Consider the following 15,797-nt stretch of genomic DNA (forward strand, 5'->3'; position numbering starts at 1 on the left):
GGTGGTGGGGGGGGTGGCCGGCCGGCTGGGCCTGGGGTAGGCCCAGTTGGGCCAGGGCCCAGTAGGGGGAGGGGGATGTCTCTTATTTTTTTAGCTTTGTTTTTATTTACTTTTCTTTTTAGTTATTATTCCTTTCCATTTATTTATTTTTTCCTCTTAGTTTCTGTTTTATAAAAATTATCACTAGTACCTAAACTTGCATTTATAAATATACTACTGCCATAGTAATTATTAACCCAAAACAAAATAGTTTAATATTTAATAAAATCCAATATGTATTTATTTAATTGTTTTAACTACTGTTTTAATTACCTAAGTGCATTTAAACCTTTTATAACAATGTGGTTTCTCCACCATTACTACTTATGCATTATTTGGCTCACTCCGAACATTTTAGTTTTAATATTTGAAAACTTTTATTGTTTGCTTGTTTTTTTTTAATTTGAATTCGAATTGGTTGAACTAACGCGATATTAACCACAGTAATCGAGGTGACGTGGCATCATGAGCAAAGGGTTACTGTAGCTTAATTATCCGGGCGTCACACTTCTTCACCTGCGTGTTCGCGCAGTTCCTTTGAAGCTGTTTCCGCGATATAGTGGGTGGAAGCTGGGACCACAACAACTTCCCCGCTCTTTTTGTGGAACTCCAGGCTTTAGCTCCCCCAATTCGCCACATTAGGTGGTTGACCATTGGGGTACTAGCCTGGACGCGTGGACTGTTAGGAATAAGCTTGTCATTCAGCGCATTCCTCTTCGTGCTAATGACGCTTTGTTCAAATGGTCTGGTTACTTGCAGCTTTGGCGGCCGCTTAGCCGTTCCCAGGAGAGAGAGACGCCATCACCTCCATCATCACCCAGCTTCGCTCGATGGCGCTCCGGATGGCTCCTCCGCTTCCCCCACCACCGCCCGAGCCGGATTAGATCGTCTACACCTTGCCACCGCCTTGTTGTGTTGTGTGTGTGTTTTCTTTGATGTTGGGCTTGTTGTGTTGTGCCCACAGCTGAACCTGGGTTTCGTGTCGGACATGGTTGCGGTGGCTTTGTGTGCGTGTTTTGTGTGTTGTTGGAACCTTGTTACTTGTGCTCGGTGGTTGCTTTATTTATAAAGCGGGGCGAAAGCCTTTTTCGGTAAAAGGGCAGACGTGAAAATAGAAAGGATAGATAAAGACCGCATCCTGCTGGTGCCATTGTTTGACAGTTCCATTGCCTTGTGGTGCCAGGCTGTTTGCCCATTATTATTCACGTACTACAGCTGCTAGAGATGGATGTTTAGTACAAGAAGTTTTAATTCTAGAATTACAGATCTAACTATTAATTGCAGATTCATGTCAAACTCACAACCCATGGCATATACATGAGCTTGGAAGACAACCTAACTGGTCCAATGGGCAAATGTAAGTGAAGTCGTTGTTTAAGTTTGTAGCATGCAAACTATGATCTTGATATTCTCGGGTGATGCATTTTGGCCTACGTAAGCTGATGTTTGTTCAGCGAAGAAAGTTTGCAAGGCTATAGGATTTGGAAAATACAATCTGGATTTTATTTAGACAAAGTTAGTCTATTGAAACATTTGGATAACAGACAACACAGTCTTATCAATAGCTAGCACTTTTGAAACTGCTTCCTATGTTACACTTCATCTGCCTTGTATTCATCTTGTATTGTTCACACCATGCTAGATGCTGAAAGGAATAATCTGTGTGGCCTAGGGCCACATATCAGTAACACATGAATAGTATTCTTAGTACTTTTTTTCTTTCCACTCACTAGTCTTGCCCTTTTCTTTCATGTTGTCTCTAGACTGAAGCCATGCACATAATTTGTATGTAAGAGTGGTTGCGCTATATATACTGCCTGCAAATAACACCTGGTTTCATATTGTTTGAAATAGTATAGCTGCTGATGCACTTGTAAACGCACTAGTAATATCATATAGTCGTAGAATGATTTTTGGGTGAAGTTATAGTTTACAGGATCTGCATATGTATAAGATTATCTGGGTGTGCACACACGAAATATAGGTTGAACTAGTACTAGCTGTTGAATGCATCTTTTATAATAGTCTCATAATAGATCACATGAACTCTGTAGTAAGTTTGTTCTTCAATCACATAGATGGTGGCATCATTTAGTTGCATTGGTTCCTACTGAATGTTCTAGTTCTCCTGTCTGAATTTCTTATGCTGAGTGTTTGTTGGAGGTGATCAGAGGGAGAGAATGAGATATAATAACACGGGAGGAGGTGGGCATAGATTAGTTTTGCTGATACCTAGTGTTTCTTACTCTGTATATACACTACTTCAGGTTAGTTTTGTTGATCTAGATGGATCATAGCTTATTTATACACAACAAAATATATAGCTTTCTGAAATGTGATGGTTTTGCAATCCTGCCAGTAATACTTTAAGATGGAGTTTTAGAAGCTTCACATTTTATAAATACTGTAGTAAGTTTGCTTCTCATCAATTTTGCAGGACAACAAAAAAGCCACATATTCAAGTCTCTTCAACTCTTACTAGATGGGCCTTGATGCAAGTTCAAGCCTCTTGGATGCAATGATATATTTTTTAAGGTCCTAAACTCCTAATGCATTTGTGATGGCAAGTTTTGGCCTTTTGTCTCCCTGCTTAATACAAAATTTAACCTTCGAATATACTTGTCACAACGATTTTAAGCCCAATGTCTATGAAACCATGAAGCACCAGATTCCACAAGTAATAAGTGAATAAAAACGAGGTCAATGTCCATGAACAGATAATATAAAAGAATGATTATTTAGATGTTCGTTGTACCTTAGAAGTTAGGTGATATGATGACTCAACAATAGTCCATTAAGTGAACCGTCTCTTGTAACTTTAAGAGTGACAAACTGACAATCATAGTTAATTTAAGAGTTTAAGCAAAGCTGAACTATAAGGTGGTGACTTTTTATAGGTTGATTCATATAGGATGATAATGCATACACATAGATGACATTAAACAACTCAATGTCAACTTGTAGAACTACAAAAAAAATGCTCACCAATGAGGTAGTCATGGCTCCTACCCGCCCACCAGCGAGGGCGACCACCATAGTAATTTCTTCGAAGGGCCAGCGACCACATTTTATTAGAAAGGAGTGAAAGTACAAACATACCACAGTCTTGGCCGCTCACAAAATAGACGCCACAAATCCGGCGATCAAGCGGCCACAGTTCGGCGATCGATTGAAAAGTTTGGCGTACAAAAAAAAGAAAGGACGCCGCGTGCGCATCAGACGGCGAGGTCGGCCTCCGGCGTCGGCGGAGTCGGCATGCGCGGGCTTGGCGGGGTCTCTGTACTTGGCGGCGTCGGCGTGGCTTCTGTGCTGCGGGGAGTCGCGGCGGCATCATCGCTCGAGCTTGGCGGCGGCGTTGGCGTGGGCGTCGTCGTCGTCGTCGAGGGAAGATGGTTCAGGATGAGGCCACGCTCCGCCAAGTACCACGCCTTGACCGCCTCGTCGTTGCTCTGGAGCATGTCCGCCACGCCCAGCAGGAAAGCCAGGTCGGTGTTTCTCTTCTTTGCGGCGATGTTGGTCCGGAGTAGGTCGAGCTTGACGGCGCTGCTTGACATCAACGCCGACCACCGTGCCTCGGTCTTCTCTTCATGTAGGGCGGCTCGGGCCTGTGCGTCGGCGAGGCAATGCTCGATGGACTCCTGCACTCGAGCGGTAGCCGCGTTGGCGTGTTTCCCCTTCTTGGCACCTTTGTTGCCGTCCGACCGCCCTTCTGACGCGCCCGGCGTCGGCGCGTCCGGCTTATAGGTCTCCTTGGCCTTGTCGAGGGTGTGCCGGACTTCCGCCCACTTCTCGCACTTGTCAATGCGCTTGTAAACATGGAGGTACTCGAATTCGACGTCGCTGTTGCCCTGCCGATACATGGCGAACATGCGCAGCAACTGCGCGGATGAACAAACAGTTGGCGGGCGCACACGGCGAAGAGAAGCGGGAGCCGGCGTGCCATACCTGATCCTCAACGCTGGCGCCGCTCTCCGGGCGAGCCGCGACCTCCTCGACGATCCCATGCCATTTGTTGCACTCCCCCTGGATGAGCCCCCAATGGTTCGCCATCGCCTTCGCCCTGCGCTGCATGTAGACGCCTTTAAAGTATGGGGTCGACGAGCTTGCGCTCGTCGAACTCGGCCTTGATGCGCTCCCAGTACGTCTCGATGCTCTGGTTCGTGCCGGTGGTCGGGTCGAGGCAGACGACTTTCCATGCTTCGGCGAGGCATTCCTGCTCCTTGGACGCCCACTTGATGCGCGGCTCGCGGACCTGGCCGCCCGCTTCTTCTTCTTGTGCCTCCTCGCCGGAACAGTCGCCGGCTCCTCCTCCTCCTCCTCTTCGTCCTCCTCCTCCTGCTCCTCCGGCTCCTCCTCGCCGTAGACGTAGCCGAGCTCGCCGTCCATGCCGCCGTTGAGATCCACCGTGTCGTCCGGGGTGACGAACCCGGGAGACGCGGCGGCCGCGGCCGAGCCTGCCACGATGATGTCGTCCATGTCGGCCTCCGTCTCGTCGGTGTCGCCGAGGTGCGAGAAGGGCAGCACGCCACGGCGGAGAGGGGGCGTCGGGGAGGACGTGTAGGCGGGCGGTGAGTAGTTGTATGGAGGGTATTGCACGCCGGCGAAGGCGGGCGAGGGCGTGCGCTGGGCCGGGTGTCCATGGGGGAAGGTGACGTTGGGGTTGAACCCACCGTGCGCGTCCCCGTCGGCGTAGCCCGGCGATGGCGTGCATCCCCATGGCTGCGGCGACGGAGAGCCGACGCCTTGCTGGCCCCAGGGCGCGTACTGGGCGTGGCTGCCGGGTGGATTCCTCATCCCCACGCGAGTCGCCTCGGCCTCGGCTTGGTCCGCCGAAACCGCAGCCGCACGCGCCGCGTTGTCACGAGCCTTCTTGGTGATTGCCCTGTTCCGCCGGTTGGCGGTGACAGCCTCCCGTCGCTGAACTTCCGCTCTCCACTCGGCGTTTGTCATGCCTGGTGGCTTGGACAGCGGGGCCCTCGGCTTCCTCTGCTTCGGCTGGGCGACGGAGGCGGTCGCGGTTGCCGCGGCGCGGGGGACGACGTACTTCTTCGGTGGCATGGCGGCCGGCTGGGAGGCGAGCGGGAGGGAGATTGGCGGGAGGAATGGAGAGAATGGGAGGGAAGTGGGGGAAAAGCGGGAAGAAACGGCGGGAAGAGGCGCTCGACTCGCCGACAGGGCGGACCCACGCCCCTTTTCGCTTGTGCCGGCGCCCCCAGGCGCCCCCAGCACGCCGGGTTCGGCTCGGGTTCGCCGGCACCAGTTTCGGACCGAGCCGGTGAAAAACGGGCTACTAGGGACGCGACTGGGCCGTTTTTTGGGCGCCGGCGTGGCAAAAACGCCTGGGGAGGGCCTGTTGGGGGCGCGGCTGGAGATGCTCTAATACTGTGTGCTTCCACATGCCTTTGGAACGCGAGGATCAAGCTCCTCGCCCTCTCGGCAGCATCCTCAGCCATGTCGGCGGCCGAGATAGTCTCGTCCTCCGACGCCATCACCCGAAGAGAAAGCAATCCATTGTCACTGCATCACAACTAACCAGTCAAACCGCGGAGAAAATAACGGGAAAAAAGGAGATTTATTAGATAGTCGAGAAAATAGTCCCCCCATGGACAACGACAGAAAATTTTCAGGAGCACAGGGGATCAGCAAGCGCGAACAAAAGGAGGAAGCAGGGAAAACCTTGGGGACGGGGAGGCTGGGGTTGAGATTGGGGATTCGTCTGATCGCCGCTGCGCCTTGAAGCACTCTGCCCCGTCGCCTCGCCTTGCCTCGCCTCCTCGCCCCGCCGCTGACTACCGTGGCTAGGGGATATTTTTTTTTGACTCGGACAAGATTGACGTCAGCATGTATAAAATCGGCAGTTACGATTTACGACTGGTTTATCCTGACGTAGTACATCGTTTGGTTTTCTGTTTTACTACGTGTGTGAGTAGTTTTCTATTTTGGCTGGGTCTGTTCTCGTTTTTTTAAGACTAGTCATAATGATAATAATTTAGACTAGTAATATGCATATGTTAGTAGTCTATGTTACTATCTCTATAATGGGGAGTAATATATGTGTGATGTCATGCAACACTTCATTTATTAAGTTATAGAGTCATCTTATCTTGTTAGGCTAGTCATAGTGGGAGTAACTTAGATAATAACATAGCGCACTCCAAGAAAATTTTGCTTATATGGCATGTAGTTAATGAGGAGAGAGGTGTTTAAAGTAACATAATATGTTAGTGTAACATAGCGCTTTCCGAGAAAGCATATGTTTACAAGCTAATAAATGAAGTTATCTATGATCCTACTACTATACTACTTTGCACTATGGAGGTAGTAACTTAGACTAGTGTCATATGCATGACACTAGTATAAGTTACTCCCCACTATGACGAGCCTTATGTGTGATGTTACAGTAACTAGCTATGTTACCACATGCTCTATTTCCTCATTAATTACTCACCACATCATCTGTTTTGCCTAGAGATGTGTGATGTTACCACATATATTACTCCCACTGTGGGTAGTCTAAGAGTTGAGTATGTTCTCGTTGGGTTATGGGAGGTCCTAATCGACGCATTCCAGCGCAAGTTTCACTTTATGGCGCCTACAGTGTACGTTCGTGGGCTGCATCTATTAGGCCCATTCATGGTTAAATCGTTCAGTTACCTGTTTTGTTGTTTTTCTTCTACTAACAATATTCGTGCGTTGCAACATGATATAAATATTCTAGTACGTTAACTTGTGATTTAACTGTCAATAATAATGCGATTGTGTATAAATGTTTATCAAATTCTGCCCGTGAATTACCTTATATTTTGATTAGAAATTTGATAAATAAATTAAAGTGGAATTGATTCAAAAGGTAAGTAAATTAAGGTGATTGATTATCATATACATGGAAGGTTGGATGAAGGGGTGGTGGAAAGAAAGGTGAAATGGAAACCTTATGTGTTTTTTAAGGGACGGGTCTAGGGAGCGGCCGGCTGCTCCCTAGCGTTTCGGAGCAGCCGACCAAAAAAGAAAATTTCTTGTCTGTAGTCCCTTTAATAATCTATAAATAGAAATAATTTGTCCTCTAAATTTATATTAGGAAAAACAAACACGTGTGAAAAAATAAAATATAATTGCAAACCACCCACGTGAATAGAGTGAACGCACTTATTTCGGGCTTTCAAAATTTTAAAACCCATAACTTTCAAATCCCACATTAAAATTAAGATCCGTTTTCACCGTTGAACTTTTTCGACGTGCCTTCGAAACTAGATCCTGCTTGGGTATGTTTCGACGAAATTTTGTGTGTGCACCTTAGCCTCCGTTTTGTGCAACTGGCTAGCAGTCGATGTGCAACTACCTGACAGTGGATGTGCAACTTTTCGCCTACCCGTGGATGTGTAGTTTTCACTGATGGCACCTCCACCCCCAAACTACCTTCTTCTAGTGAGATGTGCAAATTCGTGTGTTGCTCAGGCCAACTGCCTAGTAGTTGATGTGCAACTCCCCCCAACCCGTGGTTGTGCTTTCACTATTTGCTGCATCGTTCAACTGTCTAGCAGTGGATGTGCAACTTCGGATACTGCCATGGCCAACTGTCTACCAGTGATGTGCAACTTTCCCTCATATACCATGAATGTGTAATTTTCCTACTAGCACTCGGTCCAAACCATCCCTCTGGTTTCACTACCCTCAAGAATATGTAACTTTTCACTACCCTCATGAATGTGGAATTTTCATCATCGAACTATCCCTGCCTATGAGATGTGCAACTTCATATGTTGCTCCGGCCAACTGCCTAACAGACTTTGTACAACTTCATTTGTTGCCTCTGCCAACTGAAACTACATATCCACAACTAGGGAGGGGAAAGAGTTGTACATCGAGTAATAGAAAGTTGGCTCGAACAACAGACTAAGTTGCGCATATCGCTGGTACGGAAGGTGGGGAAGGGGTGTGTCAACTGTAAAAAAAACTGCACATCCACGAGTAGGGACAAGGGTTGCACATCGACTATTAGATAGTTGGTCGGGGCTGTAGACTAGTTGCACATCAAGTTTTCATGGTTGCTAGGTTGCAACCTCATATGAAGCTAGATTATGCAGCTCCAAAAACTAGTTTTGAAAAAAAAGCAACTTGTAGTACTAAAGTTGCACAATGCAGTACTAAAGTTGCACCATGTAGCACTAAAGTTGGCATAAAAACATTTCGTCGAAACATACCCATGCGGGATCTAGTTTTAAAGATCTCGTCACGAAGAATCCAACGATGAAGACGGATCTCAATTCCGACGCACGGTTTGAAAGATATGGCTTTTTAAAATTTCAAAAAGCCAAAATAAATGCACATGGAGTTGTTTCTTTCAAACCGAACTAACCAGTGTGAACACATTTAACGCTAATAGCCACATGCACTAGCAGAAAAAAAATAACATATGCATGTGTGTGATACTCGGTCGCTCGTTTTTTCAAAAAGTGTGCGTGCACTTTGAAGATTTTGGGGTTTTTTTAAGTAGTAGAGATTAAAACCATTCAGCTACGCGAGAGGGGCGACCGCTGGTGATATCCACGTCGGCAACGGTATGAGACAGAAAAAGGATTTATCAGGCCCACCACATCGTTTGCTTTTTATTCTAAGAAAAAGACAGGAGGAGAAAATCGCCTTCAGCCCCTTCTCTGCCGTCCGCCTCGTCCTCTTCTCCTGCGCCGCCACCCCACCCCCTCTATCCAGCGGTGTCGCCTCTCCTTCCCGGTACGTGAGCCGCCACCTCGCCGCCGCCCCTCCTCCTCCTCCTATCTTCCGCCGTCTCGCCGCTGCAGTCGTCCCCGTGAGCAAGCTATCTAGGCTAGGGTTCATCGGAAAGAAAGGAAAAAATCCCCATTCCCTCCGCCGTCTCCTATGCCCCGCTGCCCGCCTACTCTTCCTCTCTGCAGCATCGTGTTTATCCTCGACGCAGAAGGATAGCGTGGACTGAAGAGACGCCCTGCCGCCGTGCTCCTTTTTGTAGGGACTGGGACGGGGATGGGGGGCCCGGGGGCGGCAAGTTCCGTTGGATGGTGGCGGTCGTCGCCTCGGAGGGCGCAAGGGGAGGCGTGCTGCTCGCGTCACTCGCGGAGCTCTGCGAGGCGCTCTCGTTCTGCACGGAGGACGCCGGGGGCTACTTCCCCGTCGAGTCTGCCGCGTCGTGTGGCTGGCCGGCGCCGAGGTCGCCAGCCCCGACGAGATGCTGCTCGCCGTGCGCGCCATCACCTGCAGGTATTTTCAGGAGTGGAAAGAAGCACCCTTCTCTCTTGTGTGATGCAGCTTGGAGTTCTTTGTTTCACTGAGTATTTTTGAAAGAACTAACTGATATTCAAAATCCAAATATATGTACAATTTAGATATTTCACTGAGCTTCTATTTTGTGGAAAGCAAATATATGTACTCCAAAATCCAAATTGATCTTCAGAGTCAATTACTATGGCATATTTTTTCCTCATCTACATACTTTTACAGATTGGTTTTTTGCCTTTTTGTGGCATCTTTCGTTTCATCTGTTAAGATAGCCACAATCAGTGACTTAAACCTCTAACATCTTGAGTCAAGATTCCTTCTTAAAGAGAAGATTTTCGCTTATTCTGCTGCTGCAATGATTGGCCATCTATATATTTGGCTCTGGCTTACAGGTGGCATTTCTTTTCCCTTTTCTGTAGGATAGAACTTTTCACTGTAAGCTGCTAACTTAGCAGTAATCTACTATTAAATTTACATGTTATGACTACAGATAACAAGGTTTGTATTTTCTACTCAGGTGGTTGGATATTAGTTATGAAGGTTGTCCCTGGATTTTTGCTCTATCGAGGACTGCATGAGCTTGGTCAATATGCATTCTCTGGAAATTCTATGGGAGCCAGCCGTAAAGAAGGAATTCCTACTGTATCCTGTGGCATTCTTAGTCAGGTAGGTCCAATCTTCCATCCTTTATTTTATTTTTCTTCTATTGTTTAGTTTTCTTGATAACCGGTTACAGTATTAGTCTTACACAAGTATTCTTATTCTTTGTTTGTGAGGATAAACATTTCTATGCTTGCTTCTGTAGGTACTAAATATAACCAGATGAACTGTTTTTGCAAATGACAGAGTAATAATTACACGAGTTCAAAGATTAAGCTGAGTCTGATATATTTTTCTGTCAATATAGTTTGAAGGTAAATCGTTTTACAGTCATCCCATTAGAACTTGACCAGACAACATGCATGGAGGTTTGTAGTTTGTTGACATAAATGTCAAACAGTTTATATCTGCATAATTCTAGAAGTGCTCTCTTATAATAATCCTCGGTACAAGTTGTATCAGACTAGCAGTATAATGTTGGATGAATTGATTTAATTAATTAGTGTCTATTTTTGCATGAGATGATCATTAACTCTAGTTATGTATGTGAAATATGCATAAAGAATTTTTGTGTTGTGCCCATGTCCCATGCATATATGATTTCCTTTTGCTACGTATGTATTCATGTATATACCACATCCATTTGGCTGAGTTGCTTGCCTTGCTTACTTCTACAAATAAAGTCGTTTCATATTGGAATTATGAAAAATGATTTCTATTTTCTTTGAAGGCCAAGGAATCATATTTTATTTATTTTCTGGAAAAGATCAGCATGCTAATTTTTCCTTAATCTTATCCAGAATTTGTTATTGCCATCGGAAGGTGTACTACTTGACCATGTAGGATGCAAGGTGTCACGATGATTTGATGAGGTAAGGTAATCGTTGAGTCATGTTGTCAAATGCTAATGGATGGAATTTCTAATGTATGGCTGGAACAACAAGTCGGTGATGATATCGCGACGTCTTATTTGAGAACTGTAGTCATGGTTTACCACGCTGGACCTTGTGAAGATTATGCCTGTTCTTTGTTTAAGACTAATTGTACACATTCATGTTGCAAAAATTTCTCCGGTTTCTGTTTTCAAGGGTATAGTAATGCAGAAATGGCTGAATTTTACAAACTGTAGTACTTCTTGTGAGCAAGCATTCAGTTCAAAAGCTGCCTAACATGCTGGTAACTTGCTAAATTAGGCATATACTATTATAATTTTAGTTTCATCTGAGAACTTCTCTTTAAGACAATGGCAGTGAACATTTGTTTCCGACAATGACAGTGGATATCGTATATTTTGCTCTGTAAAAATGAACTATTGTGGTGTTGTTCACCTATCAATGTGCCATGTTTTCTATCTAAGAATATGCCACATTTGTTAAATAAACCAGATCATTAAAGTTATGGACAACTAAATACTTTTTATAGAACTGAAATAATATATAGGCAACCAAACAACCTTCCCTTTCAAAAAAAGCCAAGCAAACATCTGGGTAACTTCCTGGCGCGGCGGAGCGCCCTTGCCCACTAGTACATATTATGAACCCTCAACTCATACAATTTCGAGAAAACATGAACTTGATATATAATGCATTGACATTCTTCAAAGTATGGTATATTTATTTGGAAAGAATGATATTTTCTCAAGGAAGAAACGGCCTTAAATCCCTTATGATAAGCATGCGGTTGATCTGGGTGCAACTCATGTGCACCGGCATAATTGGGTGTAGCATGTTTTGTTAGATCCATTCTTAAGAAAATGCATTATTCTTGAAAGGCGGCACGCTCACTGCAGCTTGACCATGTCATCCCTGCCAATGCCGATTAGCTCAGCCTTGGTGGCGGTGGGCTCCTGGACCACCTCAAGCAGGCGCCTGCTGCGGCGGCCGACATGTGAGGTATGCTCTTTGATACCAGCTCTTCATTCTCGACATTGTCTCCAAATACCGGTGCGAAAAGGCTTTCTTCTAGATCTGTTGATTATGGTTCTCCAAATACAATACATTCAATGATATTGTAGTTTTTGTGGGCTTGTTCTTTATAAGAAAATAATTGTACACATAGCACTATAGTTAGAAGCAGGTCTACGATGGCATGGCTTCAAAATTCCATATACATGTTTTGTTCCTTTTCCTTCCCATATCTATGGTTTTCATACTAATTTATGTTTTCCCCTCAAGGGAGGACATGTGTATTTGAGAGAGAGTGATGGAAACGAGGGGGCTGGACTAAGAGGAAGGAGTGGAATCACATGATGTGCATTGCATTTCTGTGTGTGTGCAATCCAGTTATATACTGATAAGGCTTTATACAATAATAAGCTCCCTATCTGTTGAACATTACAATTAGTACAGAGGCACAAGTCATTTCTGACAATTGAAGATCAAACAAACAATACTGCAGAATTATGCCAATATAAGTTTTTGATGTACATTGAACTTGTCAGTTTTACTGTCGCCTTTCTTTTTGGAGACATGGCTAACTATTTTCTCCACTATTTGGCATCTTCCCATGTTCGTCTTGACAGTTTGGTTTTTTATGATCTTGTTTTCTATTTGCAGGGGCAAATTATATTTCAGTGATACAAATGGTTGATGTTAGTTTTGGTATATGTGGTCAAGAAGGTTGTCAAGTAGTGATGGCCTCAGATTTGTTATGGGGCAGTTTTTTTTAATAGATCGCTTCTTGTGCACAAGCACTGGAACCATCGGTCTATGACATACATGATTCTCTATAACTTCTACCATAATGCTTTCTTTGTGTTAATGCTCTTCTGGTATGTATTCCTCCTCTGTGTGTTTCTCATATGATGTAAGCTAAGTATATCTGTGTTACCTTTGTTACTTGTCACCTACAATTTGACTATCCAAATGTATGAATATACGGAAGCATCATCCCACACTCCCTTTTGGCCTTTTTGGACCTCTTGTAATGTACGCTGGTCTAATTAAGTTCTTAATGAATTGATTTAGGCACACTACATATTATGTAACTCTTGTGCTGATAGATTAGAGTACTGCTTTCTATTCCATTATCTGCACATCAGTTCCCACAGTAGTGGTTGATATTCTAAAGGACTTACTCATAATATTCATAATACCCTTCTTTATTGTCTGAGACTATTGAGGCAAAGCTTCAAAATGAGGGCTACAACATGACACTCTTCTGAAACATAATGGTAGATACCTCGTAACAAAGCCTTGTCCTTTTATGTGTACATTTCTTCACATATAATATCAGTACGATGGACATTTGGAGTATGGGATTCTTGATACGTCACCATTTGACAAAAAGAATTAGAATATGTGATATCGGTAATGTAAGCCTTTTAATATTTAGCACTTACATATTCGTACGTGTTTTCTCACTAATATTTGAATGCATGTACCTTTGCGTTTTGCAGGTTCACCTGATTATTTGAGTTAACCTGATTATTGTCGCAAGCTGTGTCAGATGTTCTACGAGATGGTCCGGTGGTCCTGTTTAGTTCTGTTTCATGTAGCAGTCTTCTTTGTTAGTAATGTTCCATGTTTCTGTTTACATGTACGTTCATTAATTATCCCGTTTGAACCCCCTTAATTAGTAAGGTGAGCTCACAAGCTTGGGTCCTAAACCACAAGAACTCGAGAAAGTCATCATACATTCCTTCTGCAGGACAATAGCAACCTCGGATACAAGTACCTGCGATGGTTTCTATGTTCTTAGGAGACATGCTGAATACTGTCTTCCTCCGACGGTTAGCATTGAAAGCACTTTTTGACTCCACTTGATGTCTACAAAATTTCTGGCTTATTGAATGGTATGGTTACTTGCAAGACATGTCGCAGAATCCACATAGAACCGGGTGGCATTTTCCTCACATTTCATGGTGATTTTAATTTGAGCATTCAGCTTGAATACCCTTTAAACTTTCCGTCGTTGTGCTCTTATTGTTTTGGTGTAGCACTTCATGTCACAATTGAATGTTGAATTCTTACCACTGTAGAAACTTCAACATATACTTATTCATTAGATAATGAGTATGTCTGAGCTCTCTTTGTCTTTCTGGTTGAATGTTGAATTCTTACCACTGCAGAAACTTGCAACATATACCGATTCATTAGATAATGAGTATGTGTGAACTCTCTATCTTTCTTGTTCCACCTCATGCCTTCCAGTGTTTTGTGTTTCAGATGCCCTAATCTCCTTGTATTTAAGCGTCATTTATTTAGCTCTTCCGAAATTGGTCGTGAAAGTAAGTGGAATGGGCGCTTTCAACCTGGCACCGCCCAGATTCCTCTCAAGAGGCACCACCAGGTGGCGCCCCAACCCCTAGTAAGTAGTAGAGATAACTAGTTCTGCCCTCGCACGTATGACTGTTTCGTTCGTAATGTTTCTTTTTTACATATTGTTTCTGTGTACTGTTTCCTTCTTTTGCTTGTTCAATTTTTTTTTTCAACCTAAAGAAAGAAAAACAAGATAATTGCATCTATAGTTTTAACTTGGTCCTGGAACTTGCGTATTGCTTCAATATGGTCCCGATACAAGAAAATACGTGCTCAATACAGTCTCAGAGGTTGAAACAGCAGTCCTGGCTCTACACATTGCATATGTTTTTTTAGAATCTACACATTACATACATATGTCATATTTCTATAGCTGATGGGTCCATTTGTCTGTGGGCCAAGAAACAAAAGGAAAAACACGCGGGTGGGGATTTGAACCCGCATGCTCGGACAATCGCTAGGCTAGCTAGCCACCAAGCCAAGTCCGTGTTGTTGTTTAACATCGGGATGCATCCTCTATTATATTCATACCGTTGTCTTAAAAAAATCGTAAATCTATAAAATGTTCAATAGTTTATTTAAAATATATTCATTGATTCAAAGAATGTTCATGATTAAAAAAATAACAGTTCGTGTCAAGAAAAAATGTCCATGATATTTAAAAATATATTCAAACCAATGTTTGGGAACTAAAAAAGTTTTCCAAATTTTTATAAAATTTTCACAGATTCAAAAAAAAAATCATGAATCCAAAACATGTTCGTCACAAACAAAAAATGTTTCCAAATTTCAAAAAAATTTCGGCTATGCAAAAAAAAAGTTGTTGATGAGTTCTAAAAAACATGTACGCAATTTCAGAAAATGTGCTCGAATTAAAAAAATATTCACGAATTTGTAAAAAAAATCAGGAAATTAGAAAATGTTCGCAACTTCAAAATTATGGTGAACATTTTTTCAATTTGGTGAAAAAATTTTAAATTCAAAAAATGTCCACCCCAATTTGTAACTGATTTGAATAAATGTTCATGAATTAAAAAATATTGGCAATTTCAAAAAAAAGTACGTAGTGAGTTTACGGGGGTAAGCACCATGTCGCTCGCGCCAAATAGGAGACCCCTAAAAAAATGAACACGAAAAAAGAAACAGAACACAAAGAGACAGCTGGGCCGTAGCTTTAAAACGAAAAATACAGGCCCGTCCTGCCCAAAAGAAAAGACTTTGTATACCTAAATAGATTTCTTTTCTAAAAAAAATCTAAATAGATTTCTTTTAACTAAAAAAACCTAAATTGATTTCTTATAGAAAAGACTACATATATAAGAAAGCGCATCTCCACACATATAGCACACACACGCTTGGTGTGGTGGTTAGCACACGCTTTACCGGCAGAATACACTGTACATTCTTTGTTTGTGACGAACATTTTATGAATGCATGAATATTTTTTTGAATCAGTCAACATTTATTAAAAATTCCCAAACATTGTTATTTAAAAAAATTCATGGACATTTTTCATATACATGAACTTTTGTTTTTGAATCGGTGAATGTTTATTTTAGAAACTCATGAACATTTTATAAATTGACGATTTTTCTAAAAGACAACTATATATCCATATAATAGATGATGCATTCCCATAATAGCAAA

The 15,797-nt window shown here is 43.3% G+C and overlaps 2 protein-coding genes across 2 annotated transcripts; one reads left to right on the forward strand and one right to left on the reverse strand.

Moving 5' to 3' along the window:
* Positions 1-3,149: 3,149 nt before the first annotated feature.
* On the reverse strand, positions 3,150-5,703 carry LOC141025592 (uncharacterized). The gene is made up of 2 exons (XM_073501267.1): positions 3,985-5,703; positions 3,150-3,917 (listed from the first exon to the last, which is right to left on the reverse strand). The coding sequence occupies exons 1-2, from the start codon at positions 5,095-5,097 to the stop codon at positions 3,255-3,257; spliced, it is 1,776 nt and encodes a 591-aa protein (XP_073357368.1). The 5' UTR covers positions 5,098-5,703; the 3' UTR covers positions 3,150-3,254.
* Positions 5,704-8,663: 2,960 nt separating this feature from the next.
* LOC109740389 (uncharacterized) lies at positions 8,664-13,913 on the forward strand. Its single transcript, XM_073501268.1, has 6 exons — positions 8,664-8,769; positions 9,026-9,273; positions 9,809-9,957; positions 10,097-10,205; positions 10,692-11,783; positions 12,447-13,913. Exons 2-4 carry the CDS (start codon positions 9,072-9,074, stop codon positions 10,115-10,117), a joined length of 372 nt encoding a protein of 123 aa, XP_073357369.1. The 5' UTR covers positions 8,664-8,769; positions 9,026-9,071; the 3' UTR covers positions 10,118-10,205; positions 10,692-11,783; positions 12,447-13,913.
* Positions 13,914-15,797: the final 1,884 nt, after the last annotated feature.

This window comes from Aegilops tauschii, chromosome 6 (genome assembly GCF_002575655.3).
Source record: "Aegilops tauschii subsp. strangulata cultivar AL8/78 chromosome 6, Aet v6.0, whole genome shotgun sequence".
NCBI lineage: Eukaryota > Viridiplantae > Streptophyta > Magnoliopsida > Poales > Poaceae > Aegilops > Aegilops tauschii.

Bases quoted from the DNA above. Each gene is read 5' to 3' on its own strand.
- LOC141025592 (XM_073501267.1), bottom strand. From the start codon at position 5,097: ATGCCACCGAAGAAGTACGTCGTCCCCCGCGCCGCGGCAACCGCGACC. The intron at 3,918-3,984 runs GTATGGCACGCC...TCATCCGCGCAG, and splicing joins GCGCCAGCGTTGAGGATCAG to TTGCTGCGCATGTTCGCCAT.
- LOC109740389 (XM_073501268.1), top strand. From the start codon at position 9,072: ATGGTGGCGGTCGTCGCCTCGGAGGGCGCAAGGGGAGGCGTGCTGCTC. The intron at 9,274-9,808 runs GTATTTTCAGGA...TTTTCTACTCAG, and splicing joins GTGCGCGCCATCACCTGCAG to GTGGTTGGATATTAGTTATG. The intron at 9,958-10,096 runs GTAGGTCCAATC...TTGCTTCTGTAG, and splicing joins CCTGTGGCATTCTTAGTCAG to GTACTAAATATAACCAGATG.